The sequence below is a fragment of the Sciurus vulgaris genome (assembly GCF_902686455.1).
Source record: "Sciurus vulgaris genome assembly, chromosome: 11".
Classification (NCBI taxonomy): domain Eukaryota; kingdom Metazoa; phylum Chordata; class Mammalia; order Rodentia; family Sciuridae; genus Sciurus; species Sciurus vulgaris.
This window is the reverse complement of record NC_136472.1, coordinates 13032782-13052662: the sequence shown is the minus strand read 5'-3', so window position 1 is coordinate 13052662 and position 19881 is coordinate 13032782. Positions and strand designations below refer to the sequence as shown.

The following is a 19881-nucleotide window of genomic DNA, read 5'->3' as shown; positions in this document are numbered from 1 at the left end:
AGCTTCCTGATGGTACAGGAGAGCCTAGGACATACTCCACAGGGTCGGTGTAGAACAAGTAAGGGTTCTGGACTTGTTGGCTGGAGGAACCCGGCTGCCCAGGGTTCTGCTGCCAGCAGCACCTGCACATCCCACAGGCCCACTACGGAATTCTGATCAGCACAGGAAGCTGGACTGAGCAATGGCACTGATGTCCTGTGTCAGCAAAGCGTTGTTCTGCAGTGCCGGCTGCAGTCATAGTGTGGTCTTTTAACTTCTTTAAAAACGCAAGAGTAAATACCCTGCATCATTTCCAATCATTTTGGGGATGGTGCGGTAGGGAGACTGGGGATTAAACCCAAGGACACTTAACCACTGAGCCACATCCTCAGTCATTTTTTATATTTTATTTAGAGACAGCATCTCACTGAGTTGCTTAGGGCCTCACTAAGTTGCTGAGGCTGGCTTTGAATTCTCAATCCTCCTGCCTCAGCCTCCTGAGCTGCTGGGATTACATGCATGTGCCACCATGCCTGGCTTCCTATCATTTTTTTAATTTTTTTTATTTTTTACAGACTGCATTTTCCTATCATTTTTAATAGATATTTTCCCTCAATTATGGTTTAACTATGGCATATTGGATCTCCTTGGGTGTGAAAGAAACCAAACCTACTGTTGGATAAAAGTGGTAATGCAGTTAGATAAGCTCACAATCTTTATATACTTTTTTCTCGGAAGAAATTCATCAATAGAACTGCTGGGTCACAAAACACACCCTGAGGACTGCTGGGCTCTGGGGTTGTGTGGGTGGCTGCTCCCCCACAGACCAGTATCTCTCTAAATCTTCACCTATCTGAGCAGCAGAAGGCAAAGAGCATTGCTATCTTAAAATGGAGCGCTTTGATTACGAAGTTAAGCATCTTGATAGCCTCCGTATCTCACGAATTGCTCTCGTGTCTTTTATCTCCTCTCCCAGCACTTCTTTCCTTCCTTGCCTGTAAAGGATGTTCACAGATCAAGGGGGGAACATCTTCTTCTTATCAGGTTCCCACTGACTGGTCATTGCTCTTTTCCCTCTGGTACTATTGATTGAACCAGGGCCTTGCATCTGCCAGGCACAGACTCTGCCACTGAGTCATGGCCCCAGTCCCACTGGCTTTTCTTTGTGGGGTTCTTCCTTTCATCCTGCTGAGAGGATTATCTAACAGTGATTTTTTTTCCCCTCATATTTGTATCTTTGACTATGGCAAAGATCTTCCCCTAACCTAACGAATCATGAAAGTATTTGTTTGCTTTTTTTGTGATACCCCTGTGACAATGCAGTTGTTTCCTACTTTCAAGTGTGTGGAGGTACATGCTTTTTGACAGGCAAATTGTGATTGCCATTTAAATTATGCATAGGTTTTGTCAACACATCTGTACCAGGATTTACAGACAGACATAGGAAGCCTATGTGGCACTAGGCTCCCTGTGTTCTGGCTGGAGGGAAGCAATCAGCTTTGACTGCCCTAGATATCTGGGCGGGCACAGTGGTCCACCTGTAATCCCAGCAACATGGAAGTTTAAGGCAGGAAGACGGCAAGGTGGAGATCAGCCTGGGCAACTCAGCCAGACTCTGTTTCACTATAAAATGAAGAGTGCTGGGGAGGAGCTCAGTGGTAGAGCACCCCTGGGCTCAACCCCTAGCACTGGGGGAAAAACTCCTCTGAATTTCACCCAATTTAAAACTTGGTTCACGTCCCTGTTACCATCTCCTGGAGGGAGCATGCACCTGGGCCTTGGGACAAGCTGTCAGATCTGAGGGAGGACAGCAAACTGCTTTTGCTGACTTGCAGAAGGAAGCATAGCTGCTCATGGCCGTGATATTTTTCTTCCTGCCTTTTGGGCCACAGCAAAGTGAGACTAGACTAGACCCCCTATTTCCCCTCCCTCACCTGACTCCCACATACATACCCCATGCATTAAGATCAAATCAATGTCACCAAAGGTGCTTTGTCTTAAAGGGGGAGAATGCTTCACAACCTGTTGATTGAACTTCAGTAAAATGTAACTTCTTGAAGCACAGCCCCACATCCAGGCATTTCTGCAAGAGAGCCAATTCTGTTCCAGCAGTAGGGCGACTAGATCCATGTTTGGAAGTAGACATCCAAATGCCAGATTGTAAACATTTTAAAATGTGTTTAAACCATTGTTGAACTAACATGAGGAAAAAAAAAAAAAAAAAAAAAAAGGCATGCAGACGGGACAAAAATAAAAGCAAGAACTCTGGGAAGTAAAACCAGCTTCTATTTTGGAAATTTCTACAGAATTCTGGAGACCTTAACCTTTCTGTGTGATGAGCAGAGGAGACTGTAAATTAGGTCTGAAGCCTGCCAAGGGCTGAGAAGTTCAGATGTAGGCTTCCGAGGAAGCTGGGACTCCAGAGAGTTCAGTTCTCATTGCAAGAGTGAAGAGAGGGGGCAACAAGGATCTCACCTACCACCATCTTAGTGCTGATTAATTAGAAAAAAAAAAAATCACCATGCAAATTAGAACTTCTGTTCCCCTTTCCTGTGTGTACAGTCCAAATTCACACACTGAGAGGGAAAGGAGGAAGGAAGAACCCTCAGACGTTCACTCTGAAAAAAAGACCTCAAGGACTGACTAATTTAAAGCAATCCCAGGGTGATAATTAAAGTAATCCCCAGCTTCAGGCAGAAGCCAAGGCAAATCCCATCTGAAAGGATGTCATTTCAGCCAGACTCAAAACATTCTCTGGGAAAAATTCCAAATCAAATGAACACCTCACAATCAGAAATCATCGAGTTAGAAGACAAGGCATGAACTGGGAGATATTTGCAACACATTCTTGACCAATGGGCTGCCATTCAAAACACGTGTTTTTTTTTTTTTTAAATGCTACAAATCAGTAAGAAAAAGACAATACAGAGAAATAGGTAAAGGGTACCAATAGGCCTATCACAGAATATAAATTCAGTTAGTCCAGAAGTAGATGAAAAGATGTTCAACCTTGGGCTGGGGGTGTAGCTCAATGGTAGAGAGCCCCTGGTTCAACCCTAGCACTGAAGAAAGAAAAAAAAAGAAAGAAAGGAAGAAAGAAAAAGAAAAAACTCAACCTCAACTGTAATCATGGATGTCAAAAGTAAACCTCAAGATACTCCTATATACCTCCCAGACTGGCAAAAAGTAAAAGGTCAGGAAATGCTAAGTGTTGGTGAGGGCCCATGGACAGGAGCACTCAGCACCAGATCTGTTAGTCAGAATGTAGCCAGGCAGGTCTGTGCTCAGAAACAGACTGTCATTTATCAAAAAGACAAAATTAAACTAGAAATGCTCAGGTCTATTATCAACAACACCTAAATGCATTGTGGCATATTCCTATGATTTATTTTTATAATGGATGGGATAAGGGTTATGTAAGCTCGAGGGTGAGGGTTGGTGGCCAAACAAAAGTCAGACAAAAAGCAGTCAAAGCAAAGCTTTATTGGAATTTGGCTCTCGTGAGAAATTCCCAGCCCTCTGGGGTACAGGTCAGGGTGGAGAGCCAGAAAAAATCGCACATGGCCCCGGCTGCCCAGGGTCCTTATAGGCCGGAATAGGCCGGGGTCCTGATGAGTGATAGGTGGACATAAGGGTCAGTGGGGTTTATCTGTCCGCGTTTGATTGGTCACTCTTTGGCGCGCTGCCCGCTGCCTTCGTTGTTTTGCTCCCTCCCATGTAGCTGCGTAAATCCCGACCTGACAGGTTAACCTTACTTTATCTTGTCCAAGGTTTATCCCTTGCAGTCTGCCTTCCAGAAAGAGTTGGTTTCTTACAAGGGTTCCAAAGAATCTGGCCATTGCCAACTGCCTCAGGCATGGATCAATTGCAAGGCTTAGACCCCAGCCCCCTAATACATCAGAGGAAGGGTTGCTGCTTCTCCAACCATGAACACAATGCCATATAATCCCCATATAATTTGGTGGGGCACAACAAATAACTGCGACAGCAACACTTGGACCCTAGATGCCTGGTCACACTAGGGGTAGGAGCTGTTCTTCCTGACCATGCAGCCTAAAAGCTCCACAGCCTACTGGCCAAGTCCCTCCTCCCAGCACAGTCCTGGAACAAATGGGCTATGCAGAACCTGCTCCTATCACCAGTGCACGCTGTCCCCGCAGCCTGGTGTTCTGGAAGGCCACCGCCTTTTTTTGTATAACAGTGAATGAACACGTGTCAACACAGGTAAGTCAAGAACAACACTGGGCAGTGGCTCAGTGACAGAGCACTTGCCTAGCATGTGTGAGGCCCTGGGATTGATCCCCAGCACCGTGGGGAAAACAAAAAAATATTGAGAAAGTAAAGTAAAAGAAAGCAGATTGAATAATTTTGTTTATATAATGTTCAAAAAACAATATAACCCCAAAAAAGTAATTAGCAACACCAATTTCAGAATACTGGTTTTCTCCACGTCGGGGAGGGAGGGAGGTATGCGTTGAGGGAACACTCTGAGGACTGCAATGCTTTCTTCACCTGGCTGGTGGATAGTAGGCTGTTTACTCTTCTTTAAACTGTACACGTATGTTTTAGATATTGAAAAATTTTTTCGGCATGTCGGTTAAAGATTTGTTCCAAATTTTGAAAACCATCAGGTAGGACTTGAACTTTGCACGCCTGCTATCTCAAGCCTCCTCTGCACCACGGGGCATGGGCTGTGAGCTCCTCGGCTTCCACCAGTCACCCCTATTCTGTTCCTCTGTCCTTTGTCCACCTAGTGAACTTCTGATTTTCCAAAATGCTGCTGGCAACTCCCCTCCAGATTTACCTGGTTTTCAAACCAGTTGCACTGCTGCCACCCCCGCCCCCCGTCGGCACCTCTATGAGGACTCTAGTGTCATGGTTGTTTTCTGTACACTCCTGCCTCCTGGTCTGGGTTATGTTCCAGCCACTTTGTGTTCTCGGAGCCTGAATGTTAGGGTTATGAATGGACAAGGCGGACAGACCCAACCTTTAGACTACAGATGGCAACCAGCGAGGGCCAGCACAGGGTGAGTAACCAACGTTTACCAAGCCTGCGAGTGCTCTCTACACGTTAGTGCACTGGATCCTGAACTTGATCCTATCAAGTGGGCACCATGAGCTCCTTTTTCAGATACAGAAACGGAGACATAAAGACACACATCATAGTTGCAGAGCTGGGGTTCAAACTTGGGCTTCTGACTCCAGAGCCCACACTTAACCCCAGCACGACACTGCCAGAAAGCCATAGAGGGATTACGAGCTATGTCCCTGAAGTCAGATGTCTTAAAATCCCAGCTCCACCACTTACCAGGTGGCCTAGGCCAAGGCACTTCTGCGTGTGTTCTCTCATCTACAGAATAGAGCGGACACCACCTGCTGGCAGGGTCCTCCTGGAGGACAGAGGAGCTGGGTCCTGGTTCCAGGTTGCTAGGGAGACAGATGCAACTACACTGCCCCCAGGTGACCTCCTTGGTTAGTGCTCCAAGTTCAAGCACAACAATGTAGATGCCCCTTGTTTTCAATAGCTGAGACATGGGGTTTGAGCATCCAAAGACTCAAGTAAGTGCCCATAGGACACAGGAAGTATTGACTATGTCACCTAATGCTTCCCTTTGATGCCTAGGAATTTACTGTGCTTGGACACAAAACACTGAGCTTGTGATGGCTCACTTGACTTATGGGCTCAGAAAAGGTGAGCCTTTTAGGACCCACAACTCACAACTGAGAGCCACCTCCAAGGCAGCTGAGCCAACAGCTGTGTGGCAGAGGTGACAGTTCTCCATTCCATTCTGTTGAAACTGCTACTAGTGTGCCAAACCCCATTTTTCTTTACCAAAGAAGCAGACAGCCAGCCTTGGACTGAGCCCCCAGGGTTGATTCTCTCAATCTGCCAGTAACAGCAGTGGGACATGAACTTGAATGGCAGCAATGGATACACGGCCTTGCCCTCAAGACCAAAACCTGGCTTAGGGACATGCGTAAACACCTTCACGGTAACATGTTCAGAGTTATGCTGGAGGCTGAGCCAAGGCCTCAAAGAGAGGTCGCTCGCCTGGCAGGGTGGGAACAGGCACCAGAGGCTTCCTGGAGGATTTAACCCATCTTGGGAAGGAAGACACCAGGGAGAAAAATAATACAGCAGCAGCAGCAATTTTAAAGCAGAGCACTTATTCTGTGCAGTCCCTGTTCTGAGCACTCAGTCCTTACGATGTCCCCTCTTACAAAGAAACCCAAACAAGTCATCTGCCCAAGGATAATCTGCAGCTAGCCATGCAAGAGCTGTATTCAAAGCCAGCGAGTCTGGTTCCAGAGTATGCCGCCTTCTACCCCGTACTGCAAAGGAAGCTCGAAGCTCTCTGTGGTGTGCTGGGAAGAAGAAATCACTCAGGGTGGCCAGCACAGTGCAGCCAAGGTTGTTCCAAGAATTAAATGTGGGGAACGAGTCAGACATTATCATTCTATGTGCACATATGATTACACGACCTGTGTGGCTCTACATCAACAACCAGAAGAATGAGGAAGTATACTCCATTTACGAATGCTATGTCAAAAAATATCCCACTGTCATGTACAACTGATTAGAACAAATTTTTAAAATTAAATGTGGGGCAGGGGCATAGCTCAGTGGTAAAGTGCTTGCTTAGCATGCCCAAGGCCCTAGGTTCCACCCCTAGAACCACAAAACAAAACAAAACACCTCAAGATGAGTATGCGTGTAGTGTCCAGAGAGCAGCTTCTGTTTGAGTGGACTGACGCCTGAGACAGGAGGTACAATGTTGATGTGACACCCACATCGAGCTCTGAGGCCAGGCTGAGGGCGCACACACCCACTCTTCTAGGACGGGGGTAGGATTACAGTCCTTTAGATAATCTAGGCTCCCTCTATGTATGGACATGCCACCGGCTTCATGCAATCTCAGGGTGAACGTAGTGTCCCCCGACCTAGGGATCACCCAAGAACCTCTGTCCTCCACAATCTCCTTACTTTTCCTAGAAATTAAAACAAATATTAAGAATGCACTTTAATATATAACTCCAGAAATCATTCAATGGTTCTAGTGCCATGCTAGTGCTGGGGGCCAACTTAGCTCCAGATGTCCCCAGGCTAAGGCCTGGCCCCTTCCGTCTCCATCCTGCTCCAACACTTGTGTTCTCAGAACCTGAATGTTAGGGTTGCGAATGGAGAGAAGGCGGTCAGACCAAACGGTATAAAGGCTTAGCTGGTCAAATATTTAAGAAAATTTGGTTAAAAAAATTAAATATCTTTACTCCCAAAATTCTCCAGAGCTTTCAGTATCTACTAAGCACTCTGGCCCCTCCAGGTAGACATGGCATGCTCAAACCTCCTGGACCACAGAAGCGACATGCGGAACGTGCTCAGGGTGTGATGCAGCAACAGTGTGGACTGCTGTGCCTCACCCCACAGCCCTCCCGGCAACACCCCATTTCTTAGCTCCCCCCAGCACAATCCTTGTGTCCATCATCACTGGCTCCCTCACATCCTCTCCCCCACTCCAAGCAAGCTTCCAGCCCCAGCACTCCATCGGGATGGCCCTCTCCCAGGGACCACCCCAGGTGGCCACTCCCCTCAGCCACTCCCCTCCACCAGTGGCCTCCTTCCTGTTCCTCCGCACACCTCGCCTGTCCAGCCTCAGATCCTTGCTTCCCTCATCCTCGATTCACCCAGTCCTTCAGGCCTTGGCATCACCCTCCCGTGGCCTCTCACGACCTCCAGATCTAAGGCAGTCGCTGGACCCACGTTAACCCCCTCCGTGCACTTCTTATCTGTTTTTTATTTTACCACTCACTGGCTGTCTCCTCCGGAAGCAGCTCTACCTCAATTTTCCAACTGCCAGTCAGTAAAATCTCTTTACTCACTCAAGCCAGTGGGGACAGGTTTTCTATCACCTGCGATTAAAAAAACCCTTCCAGAGATGCTCAGCCGCTCACCCGCAGCCTAAGGCTAGCCTTCCCCATGCTTCCCCTCCCTCCAGGCTGTGAGAAGCCAAGCCCAGGCAAATGCAGAGACTGGAAGCCCTGGAAACAAGGTCAAGGCCTGAAAACTGGCTTAGATTTGCTTTTATTTCTGCTGTGCAGTTAAGAAGACAGTGCAGAGAAGAAAGGAAGGAGGGAGTTCCTGGTAGCCAGTGCCGTGGGCTCCCTTCCTCCCCTTGACCTTCCCAGCTGAGTGTGCTCCTGGTACAGACAGACACACGGAGGTGGCTATGTTTATTGTTTTCTTTTTTTAATGAAACTAGATCACTGCTTACAAAAACCTGTGGGTCCCTCATGCCCATCCCCTTCACAGTGCCCTTGGCTCGGCCTCTCCCTGTCTCACAGAAACTGAAACAGTGGGAGAACAGCCACCTCCTCTAGGGGAGAAGCCCTGGGCTGCAACCCTGAACCTTTACAGGGCGACAGCTCTTCCTCCCTTGTCCCTTCCTGTGGGGCCGAGGCGCATGGGTGAGGGTGGTCCATGCTGCCATGGCTCTCAGGCCACCACCCAGACCAGAGTGAAATGATGTGAATGCCCCCCCGAGGTGCCCCCCTCCCCCCAGGCGTTGCCCCCACCCTCCCACCCCTAATTCTACCCCACTACTGAGATGAGGCCCAGCTTCCAAGAGAAGGCACAGGGCCTACAGGCTGTAGAACTTGAGGCTCCTATCCATGCCAGTTGAAGCGATGAACTTGGCGTGGTGCCCAAAGGCCACCCCTGTGGTCAGGCCACTGTGTTCTGAGGAGAGACAAGAGGCGGCTGTGAGAAGGCTTTTCCTCCTTCAGACCTAAACACCAGCCCCCAGAGACACACTCCCAACCCAACTCCAACCCGTCCTCGTCACCCTGCATGGTGCTGCTGGTCTGCTCTCTGCAGCGACTTCACACAAGGGTAGGTGGCTCTGACCTACCCACCACTCACCTCCAGCACCGTCCTCAGAGCCTAACAGGGCAGGCACTCCATTTTTTGTTGGTGGGATGAATAAAGGAAGGTCAGCCGCCTTCTCACCTGAGCTTTCTGGGCAACTAACTCAGTTCAGTTGGAAACCTCAGTGCTCAGTTTGCTGGTGTATGTCTGCTTCCAGCTCAGGTAACTCACAGCCATCAACCCTACATCTAGCAGGAATTTGCCTTCATGGTAATGAGTTACGAATCCCTAGATACACGATCACACCTGGAGCCCACCAGCTCTCCACAAAATGCCTGCCTTATGCTCGCAGCCTGCTTTCTACCTAACAGCTCTAAATCAAAACACAGGGCCCAGTGTAGGATTGAAACCAGTGAGTCACAGTCAGGCCTCAAGACCTTTGCAACGGACACTGAGCAGGCCCAGGAGAAGGCAAGGTGTGGAAGAAGTACCCTGAATTCCTGCCCACTATCTGCTAATGAGGACAAGAATTTCATCAAAAAGATAGTGGCAGCCATCATTTGATCAGCACTGAAGTGACACCGGGCACCTCTATGTCACCAGTTGGCACACTCCGCAAAGCACTGCCAACATCCTCGTTCTAAAAATGAATAAGCTAAAGTTATTAAGGAAAGTCACAGACCAGGGTCACATGACTAGGAGGAGGTCAGAAACTCTGGTATGCTCTGGCTCTGGAACTGCAACTAAGAAGGACGTGTGAACTCACTCTACCCTGCCTCCCGACTGGACTATTCACTATTGCAAACACAGGCTCTCTCTTACTTGCTGCTCAAATCCCACAACGGACTAAGACACAATACTGAACAGCAGCAGCAAATCCTTACCATGTGCCAGACGTTGCTCTAGCCTATATCTGTGTATATTCTTACGTAAATCTCAACAGTCCCACTGGGTGTATATTATCATCATTCCAATTTTTCCAACACTTCAGCAAGATTAAGTAACTTGCCCAAAGCCATGCAGCTGGGAGTGGGAGAGGCAGATTTGGCACTTAAAGTCAGTCTCTCAAATCCTTTCCTTGGTCATAATGCTCTCCTGCCTCAGGTAGTGATTCAAAGCTGTCTCGGCAAATTCATGCCAAACTCAGAGGTTCCCAGCCTGGGGAGGCTTCCCAACCTCCCTCTGGGCCTGGGCACCAAAAGGTCTCAATACCCCAGGGCCAGTCTCTACCTGTAAAGTGAAGAATCTCTGTCCATTGTTTACAGATGTAGATCTGGACATCTGTGCCCCCAAGGGCCAGGTAGGTGCCGCTCTGGTCAAAGATCAGTGACTTCACCTGCCAGAACCAGAAAAAAAAGGTTAAACAAAGGGAATGTAAACTACAGGGCAACCAGGGACCAACAGAGCAGCTTAATTTGATAATTACAATGAAGAGGATGAGAATCAACCAGACACTGGGGAGGGGGCACACCTCAAAGTTGTTGTCAAGCTGCAACGTCTTGAAGTTCTTCAGCTTGCGCAGGTCCCACAGCTTGACAGAGGAGTCGTCGGCTGCCGTGGCCAGGTAGTACCCGTTCTCAGAGAAGGCGATGCTGGTGATGGGGCCTGAGTGGCCAGGGAAGTTGGCCACATTGGTGCGCTCCTACAGTTGGGAGTGTATTAAGATATATATCACCCACTGGTCACAAAAGGAAGAAAACGGGGCCACCAAACTCTTACCTCTGAAACATCCTCTGTCCTTCAGGGAAAGACAGACAGCGGATGGATGCAGAGGGTCTGGCTCACATACCACAGGCATCACGCCATAGCCCAGAGCCAATCATTCCCCTGCCCCCAGGACACTCACAGTGCCAGATGCCCTAAGCACCTAATCAGCTCCCTCCAAACCTGTGCCCCAGATGGAGGCCTGCCATGCCCTACCTTCAAGTCCCAGATCTTAATCTGAGAGTCCATGGTTCCTGTTCCAAAAATGAGCCCATCGGGGTGGAACTGCGCACAGGTGAGAGCTACAGAGAAGAGAAGGCACCTGGTCAGAGGACACTCGAGGAGACAGAGCAGCAAGTCAGGCTTCTATTCTCCACATTTCACATGTGCTGACATAGTAAGGGATGGCACCAGGCAGGTGCTATGGGAAGTACTGACTTTAGAACAAATGAGCAAGTGACTAAATAAACCTTAAGAATAAGTGGTAAACAGCACACAAGAAAGCCCGCTGCCTCTGAGGCAACTTACAGCAGCCAGAGGTCTCATCTGTCACCTTGGTGAGCACACGCCCCGTCTGGATGTCAGAGAAGGCCCAGTACTGAAAAGAAGAGAGCAGAGGAGCCAATGAGAGAGTGGGTCCCCAGGTTTGGTGGTCTTTCAGGAGGAGAAACCTGGTGCAGCAAGCACTGGCAAAGCCAGCTCCTCCTGGCTAAGGATGTATTCTCGGGGACCTGGGGAACCAGTTGAAGTTAGCATGCCCTCTCCACCCAGGACATTCAAGCTCAGGGACCAGCAGGCCTCTTCAGGGCCCTGGCTAAGACCGCACCTGGTCATCAGAGGAGCTCAGGAGATAGTCACCAGTGGCATGGAGGCTGAGGCCCGTCACAGCACTTTCATGGGCCCGAACAACCTGTACACAAGAGGTGTTCGGGACAGACCAAATCCTGATGGTGGCATCCGGGGAAGCAGAAAACACCAGGTCCTAAAAGGCAAGCCAAGCGGCAGAATGTCAGAGACAGGGAGAGAAATGGACAAGATTCTCCCAACAGCTGCTTCTCTTCTTGGCCCTGCCCCACCTAGAACCATCTATCCAAACAAGGATGCTCCAGAAGGCCAACTGTAAATACTATTAAATGGCCAAACATCGGGCCTTTTGGAGGCATCACCACCTAGTGGTAAAGAGACTAACTGCAACAGAGCGTGATCTCCCACCCCTTTCAGGATCAAAGTGTGGCTAGAGCAACAGAGGAACTGGATTTGTTTACTTTGCCACAAGCAGCTAATGGCTACTGCACTGATGGAGCAGGTGCTAACGGTTCTGGGTCTGGAAAGGCCATGTTCCAATGCAGCCCTCACTTTTGGATTTCAGGGGCAAGTTAATTCTCCAAAAGACCAGAAAGGGAGAACTTACATGCTCTCTCTTAACAAATTAATATGGTTTAGTTAGAACATCAGAAGCCATAAGATAAAAACAAGTGCCATTTTTTAACAACACAATTTCATAAAAGACACACATACTAACACTACGTATGCAGGACACTGTTTTCAATTTGAATTTAGGTTAGTTTTATAAAAAGTTTTCCACTCATCCCATCTCGTGAACAACCTTTACCCTCTAACCCAGAGGTTCCCAACTATTTGAACCCACACTACTTTCCAGTCAACCTCAAGCACCATGGAAACCGATCTGTCTTCCTGATACCTCTGAGTCAAGATTGTCTTGAGCCTTATTTTCTGTAGTTTGTATTAAGAATGTATTATGAAAGATCTTTTTCTTTTCCTAGTATAAAATACTTCAGTGAACATGCTTTGTAAAACTGCACTTTCTTTCTGCCCACGGCCTGAGGCCCACTGCTTCAGCAGGTCCTACACAGAGGACAATCCCGTGCTCCGGAAGCCCTCCATGCCCACTCCACATTAGAACTCCTCCAAGGAAACAGTATGGGTGAGGAATTAGTTCTGGGGCCCTAAACCACTGAAAACGGCTCAGGAACAAGGGACCAAGAATGACTGTAAGAACCCCTTACCTGGGAAGGGTGAAACACCACGCTGGTGACCTTCTTGGTGTGGCCTTTGAGGGTGGCCAGGATTTGCTCAGAACTCTTATCAAAAACAACAACATTCTTATCTGCCCCACCTGCAAAAGACCCCAAGACCAAAAGTGAGTCAGGTCTATTCAGATCCCCTGGTATAAGAAGGTACTTCTGTTCCCAGAGCCACGAAAAGGACCAGGAGCACGCGACTTCCCCTACCACTGCTCCCAGTTCCAGGCTGCGGGGCCAGGACCAGACTCACCAGTGAGGATCTTGTTGGTGTCAGAGGGACAGAGGTCCAGGGCAAGAATCCCGGGAATACTGGCACTGTGCAATCCCTTGGCAAAGAAAGCCGCACCAAACCCAGTCATGGCCAAATCAAGGCAGCCACAAAGCCACCCAGCTCGCCCATCCCCATCTCCAGTCACCCTCCCCAGCCAGCGGATCAAGAGCAACTCCGATCCCTCATCCACTCGGCGTGGCTTCTGCCTGGATGCAGACTTCCTCCACTGCATGACTGGGAAACCCAGATCTGGGCAAGAAGAAAAGCCCTGGCAACTCAGCAGCCAAGTGAGACACAGGGGCAGAGGCCTGAACAGCCTGCCACTCACCGGTCCCCATGTGGGCCCACCCTGCCCCAGAAACAGCAGATGTGGGGTCATCTCCAAGTTGGAAGGGATTCACTTACCACATGGGAAGCCACCTGCCGGTATTTGCTGAGCTCTTCCGGTTTCACCAGCTCCTCAGGCACAGTTTTTCCTCTCTGAGAAAATGAAAAAGCCCAAGAAAAGTAGCTACGAGTGCAGCATGGACACCCCCATTCCCTAAGGAGTCAAGGGCCTCACATCCAGCCAACGCCCTCTCCTGGCTCCAGAAGACTCACCTTCTTACGCTCCGTGGTCAGCACAGTGGCCTTGTCTTGCAGCTAGGGAAGAGAAAGGGAAATAAGATAAATTTGAGACAAGTGACCTTCCCAGGACAATGGCATGCTGAATTTTAATCACAAGCATCACCAAGAAAGAGCCACCTGCCAGTTTTATGGTAAAGGCTAGCACGATGACCTCTTTTACTTTCACTCCAACCTTATAAGGTGGGTGTCGATGACCGTATTTAATAGCTGTGGAAACTGGGACTCAGAGAAGTGATGCCATTAGCCTAAGTCACAGAAGTGATAAGTGGCAGAACAAGGACATGTACCAGCTAAACAGCTCCCAGATCAGGACCATGCCATGAAGATATGAGCTCAGATACATGTTGACAAGCCGACCTACTGGGAAAAACACCAACTATCAAGCCCCCACACGAGGATTCTGTGGGTACGACAGCACACAGGACTGGAATCAGGAGCCCAGCTGCATGTCTTACGAGCTGTGTCTCTGAATCTGAACCTCAGGTTCTTCATCTATAAAGATAACTCCTGTCCTGTTTCCCTCACTGCCCACTCCCACCCCCTGCCAGCCTGCAGGGAACATAGCACAAAGTGGTTTAATATCTACAAAGAACTCCAGTAATGACAGAAGCTAAATTAAATTACTTATCAGTAATTAAATCTTTCCTACCACAAGTCCCAAAGTAGGTACTATTATTCTCAGGTTGGAAGGGAAATGAAACACAGAAAGACTGGCTAAGTCAACTAGGGTCATAAAGCTTATAAGTGGCATCAGAATACAAACCCAGAGAAGCCAGGTGTGGTGGTGCACACCTGCAATTCTAGCAACTTGGAAGGCTGAGGCAGAAAGATTACAAGTTCAAGGCTAACCTCAGTAACAGAGAAACCCCTGTCCCGAAATAAAAATTAAAAAGGACCAACCAAGTAGCTCAATGGTAAAGTGCCCTGGGTTCAATTTCCAGCACAAAAAACAAGCCCAGGCAATCTGGGCTCAGAGTCTCCACGCCACACTACCTCACACCACTCCCACGCGAGGGCCCATCACCATCCCCACCAAGAGAAAGCACAACTTACCTTCTGGATAATCTCAGGGGTCATTCCCACCAGCTCGCCCAAATCCATGGGCTCACCTGAACCCTGAGGAGAGGAAGAGTGAAGGTGAGAGAGGCACAGAGCACCGACACCTGCAGAAGGAGGCTAAGTGGGCTGCCACGTACAAATGAGCAGCTGGGGGCTGGGGAGATAGCTCAGCTGGTAGAGTGCTTGCCTTGCAAGCACAAGGCCCCGAGTTCGATCCCCAGTACCGCAAAAAAAAAAAAAAAAAAAAATAAGCAGCTGGTGAGGAAAGAGGGACACTCACCACAACACTTGGCTGTGAGCTTGGCACAGTCTGGGGCACGATGAGACCAGCCTGTGGTTTCAGGGTAGCCAGAGCTGAGAGAAAAGATGAAGTTAGAAATGGAATAGTACAAAGCAGGATCAGCCTAGAGTGGGGGGCAGCAAGGGACAGGCTGTACCTTCTCGGGCAGCAGTGACTTCCTTGGTGAGACGGGCAATGACACGGCAGGCAGCATCATGCTGGTACAGAGCATGGGACAACTCCTGGCGGGTTGTCTGCAGCTGCTGGCGCAGAGTGAAGCTGTGCAGCATGACCGCATCCTGAGAGAGGGAAATGCCACTGTGAGGGGTGGGAGGGAACAGGAACATGCAGCAGTCACCCCAAAAGAGACCCTGCCTCCTATCCCACACAGAGCAATCCAAGACCTAAGCAACATCCAAGTGACCCTGAACATGCAGGCAAACACTCACCAGCTCCTGCCCCATACCAACACTGGACAGAAGCAGGAGCCAGCTCTTTCCCATTCCCACCTTTTCTAACTTACCAACAAATCATGGATGTAAAGTTGTCACCTCTCTAAAAGGGAGTAATACTGCTGCTGCCACTTGGATCACCCTCACTATGTGAGGCAATATGCTAGACAGTCCCTCAAAACCTCATTCATTCACCCACTCATTCATAATTTCGAACACCTAGGTACCAGGTGCTGTTCTCAGTGCTTTTAGTGTTAACAGAAACAAGTACCTGATATCACAGGCTTATAATTTAATCTTCTTCTATTCCTCACAAAATCCAGGCCCATTACTGTGCTACCATCCTGCTCCTCAACAAAGAAAGGCTGGGGTGTAGCTCCATGCTAGAGCACCTGCCTAGCATGCCTGAAGCCCTGGGCGTGGTGGGGCACACATCTCCATCCTTCCAATCCCCAGTCCTAATTGAGTGAGGCATGCTTTTCAAGTTGGGAAGGCACTGATTCTCAACCAGAAACTCACCCACTCATCTTGTAAGGCTTTCAGAATGGCTGGGATGCTGGTGGCCGAGGGTGGCTTGGGACGGATTGGGTGAGCAACTGTCAAGAGAGTGAAAGCAGGTATGAAGAACCATAGTGGGGGACTCTTCCCTTCCCTCGCATCTTCTCCCTTTAGCCATTAACAAACACCAGCTTCTCCGCCAGGCTGGCTCCCCCTCCCCACTCTCTCCAGCTAAGCTAAGATGGCCCTGGACTAAGATGAGTCAGCAGGCACCTTTGATGTCGATGAGCTGCTCCTCTGAGAGAGGCTGGTTGTTGATCGGATCTGTACCATTTTCTGCAATGTACTTCTCAATGAGCCGCCGCTCATACACATGATTAGAGACAGGGGACACACATGGGTGCTCTGGCACTTCATTGGAGACTGCAGAGAAAGGCAGGCAGTGAGCTTGCGGTGAAAGGAATGTTTGGCCTATGGGATTCCTCATGTGCTGGGAGTCCTCATGTGCCGCGATTCCTCCCATGCCCTTAGCCCCAATAAGGCCCCACATCCTCACTCTCAGCCAACAGGAAGCAAGATATCTGACACCACGTCAAAAGAAAGGCCCCAGAATGCTTTCCCCAGCTACATAACTAGCTGTTCAGTTAGTCTCCTGCTGGTGTCAACAAATAATTACTGTACAAATACTAGGTGCCAGGCACCTAAACAGTAGTCAACGAGCCCTGCCCGTCTCATTTTTCAACACGTACAGATAGGCATGGCATGGAGATACACAAGAAGCCACTCAGATCTCTGCCACCTACCTCAGTTAAGAACCCCAATGGATTATCAAGGAAATCACAAAGAACTATATAAGAGCAAGCATTTTCATGGTGCTTACTGTATGCCATTCATGATTTTCAGCCCTTTACATAGATCAGATAGTGCCCCCATTAAGGATAGTGATTACAGCTGGCCTCTGACTTCCAGTACAATGCAGATACTCAGCAGACACTGGGTAAACATCTAAACAGATAAGCGAAGGAGTACACAAGCGCAGGGGCTCAGAAAACAAGACCCCAAAGTACAGAGCTTTGGCATGCTGGGTATTTTGAATTAAAGAAGATTGGAAGGCCTCAGAAGCAGGCTCAGACCGAGGTTTTGCTGACCTTCTCTTGCTTTCCAGTCTCCAGTCCTTTCCTTTCCCCACCAAATGCTGGGAGGGGTTTTTATTTTGTTTTTTTTTTTTTTTTAACTTCTCTCACCCAGGGAAGATTGGCTACAGGGGCAGAGGTGAGTAAAAGCCTCCTCCATGCTCAATTACCTATTCTTTAGAGCGCTTTTATGAGTTGAGAGTTTTTCTACCTATGTGAGAAGATGATCGTTATTCACATAGTTCTCCTCCCCCTCCTATAACTTGTGTCACCATCCCAAAGCCCCAAGATCCTTTTCTGTAGCTCAGGGTGATATGTAAGTTTCCCTTTTTTGGAGTCTCATATTTTGTGGAACTCCTATGTACATGTAAATAAGTATGTAATTAAATATTTTTTTTTCCTGCTAATTTTCTACTGCCCATTTATCTTATAAAATCCATCTATAAACCCTTCAGGAAAATGTTCCCTTATTTACAAAAGATGGTGCTGGGGAATATAAAAATGAGATTCCTCAAGACTGAAAGAAAACAATGCATGTGAAAATACTTTGCAAACTGTAATTTCTTCAACGCATGAGATTCGCTTTTCTGTTTATCATTTCCCTTCCTTCCTTCCTTCCCCTCTTTAGATTAATGGAGACGTTTTGAGAAGAGAATAGAGAAAGGGATGGAAAACTGGCAAGGGAAAATACCTGCATGCCACAGTAAAATACCGGAGAGAAAAACAGTAAACAGCGTGAAAAAAGCATGGATCCACGGTCAAAGAATCTACTCCACCACCCAGCTCCGCCACTTACTAGCTGCGATCCTTAGGTAAAATTCCCTTTCCTGCGCCTTATATCCTCCTCTGTAAAAACCTAGATCATTACTTCTGCGTTTGGGAATGCTTGTGAAGATAAAATGAGACCACAGATTGGAAGTGTGTCGTGAACCAATAAAGCGTTTTAGAAACGTACGCTGTTTTTATTAGTCACACTGCGTGAGGTTCTGAGCCAGACACCTGGCTCTGCGCCCTGTCTCTCTGCCTCTGGTGCTCATTGCAAATTGCAGAAGCTAGACTACCCTAGCGAGACCTCAGACAACAGCCAGTGCAATGCCTTCAATTCAGCAGATGGGGAAACTGAGGTCCAGGGCCTTGATCCAGATCACAAAGCCAATCGGAGCCGGAATCTGACAAGTCCTCGGGTTTTCTACACCGAGAGCAGTTTCCCGTGCGCCAGATCCTTCTATCCAGACTCTGTAAAACGAAGCCTTGACCTCAAATAACCCCTGCGACGATAAATCCGGGGAGCTATGTAAACTGCGCAGCACTGCGCAAATGCAGCCCGCAGTGAGTGGAGGACCACCCTGTTGACAGGCGGCCCCTCGGCCTCCAGGCGCCCATTCCCGCCTCCGCCCCGACAGCTGCGCCGCACCTGCCCGCTCTCCGACCCGCTCTCCGGCCTTCTGCGACCCACGACCAGTCACGGCCAATACTCACTAGAGCAGATCAGGGACATGGCGCCGCCGCAGCGCTCCCAGTCACCTCACACAGCTCTGGGACTAGCTCCTCAGCTTCCGCGGCCCACTTCCGGTTCCCCGCTGCTTCCGGGACGCTCCGCCGCAAGCAGGGAGCGACCCCGCGAAGCACTGCGCGCGGAGCGCTTCACGTGGGAATGTGGCCGGTGGCGCGCCTCAGCCCTCTGCACCTAACGGAAACTGCCCTTTCCCAGAATGCAACTGGACAGGAAAAGGCCCGCCTCATAGCGCTCGGCTATTTCCGAACTAACTCGGCTCCTTCCGGAACGTTCTCCCGGGGCAGGAAGGCGGCCCGAAGGGGAGTCGAAACTACATTTCCCATGATGCAGCGGGAAATGCGGTAGCGCTCGGGTTGTGAGAGCCGTGCTGCACCGGCCAGGGCGTCATAGTCTTTCAGACCGCCTTGGTGTGTGCAAGAATTTCTTAATGAAAGTGCAGATTCCGGGGCTGGGGCTCAGTGGTAGAGCGCTTGCCTAGCATGTGAGAGGCACTGGGTTCAATTTTGAGCACCGCATATAAATAAATGAACAAAGGTTCATCAACAACTAATTTTAAAAATCAAAAAAAAAAAAAAGGTGCAGAGTCCTTGGGTCTGCTGTTGCCCCCGCGTGAGAGACGCTAGGGTGGCCCTGTGAAGAAAGCACAGATACAGATGGGCACAGGAAAGAGCACACTAGACAGAAACAGTTCTGGTCTTTCCTCTACTACCTCCAGTTTGCTCTGCAAGCTCGGGCAAGTCTCTGGCTTCATTGCCTGAGATGTTTGAAATATGTTTTCTCACACGTGCACGTGTGCATGCACAAACTCATGCAAGAGTTTAAGCCCCCAAGCCTTATGTCAACAGGGTGGAACAATTTGACTACGGTGATTAGACTGAGGTCTTTGGAAAATATTGGATTAGATCATTAGGGTGGAGCCCCCACAATTAAATCTGGTTTCTTTGTAAGGAGGAGAGACCAGAGGCACAGACACATAGGGTGACTCCCACCCATGAAGTAGTACTCATGGAGGGAGCCCTCCACTAGATTCCGCGTCATGCTGTTTGGACCTTGCACCTACAAAACCGTGAGCCAAAATAAACCTTTTTTTTTTTTTTAAGTAGCCTGCCTTGGGTAGTTTGTTAAGGTAAAGCAAAGCTGCCTAATGCACTGCCACTTTGTCTTCTACATTTCTTCCTGCTCAGACAGTGTATGATTCTTCATGGATATCTATAAGATGCTGACTGGGTGTGGTGGTACACAACTGTAATCCCAGGAACTGGGGGCTGAGACAGGAGGATCCCAGGGGATGTAACCCCAGGGGGTAGGGGAGAATACATATATATATATATATATATATTTTTTTTTTTTTAATTCATTCTCAGGAATCACATGGAGAGCTTGTGTTGTGGCCTACAAAGTAACCAGACAAAATAGCAGGATGGAGAGGTGTGATCAGTGAAGTGTTCTTCACT

General features: G+C 48.9%; 1 protein-coding gene across 1 annotated transcript; it reads right to left on the bottom strand.

The window, feature by feature from the left end:
• Nucleotides 1–8558: 8558 nt before the first annotated feature.
• On the bottom strand, nt 8559–18630 carry LOC306640634 (pre-mRNA-processing factor 19). The gene is made up of 16 exons (XM_079105016.1): nt 18391–18630; nt 16052–16201; nt 15800–15876; nt 14986–15127; nt 14829–14902; nt 14543–14605; nt 13463–13504; nt 13268–13342; nt 12842–12917; nt 12574–12683; nt 11373–11528; nt 11075–11144; nt 10763–10848; nt 10314–10484; nt 10073–10178; nt 8559–8713 (listed from the first exon to the last, which is right to left on the bottom strand). The coding sequence occupies exons 1-16, from the start codon at nt 18407–18409 to the stop codon at nt 8616–8618; spliced, it is 1515 nt and encodes a 504-aa protein (XP_078961142.1). The 5' UTR covers nt 18410–18630; the 3' UTR covers nt 8559–8615.
• Nucleotides 18631–19881: the final 1251 nt, after the last annotated feature.

What these genes read in the sequence shown, in the direction of transcription:
- LOC306640634 (XM_079105016.1), bottom strand. An exon ending in CCCCTGAGATTATCCAGAAG is followed by an intron (nt 13,505 to 14,542) that starts GTAAGTTGTGCT and finishes TCTCTTCCCTAG; the next exon opens with CTGCAAGACAAGGCCACTGT. An exon ending in AGCTTGACAACAACTTTGAG is followed by an intron (nt 10,179 to 10,313) that starts GTGTGCCCCCTC and finishes TGGTTCTGGCAG; the next exon opens with GTGAAGTCACTGATCTTTGA.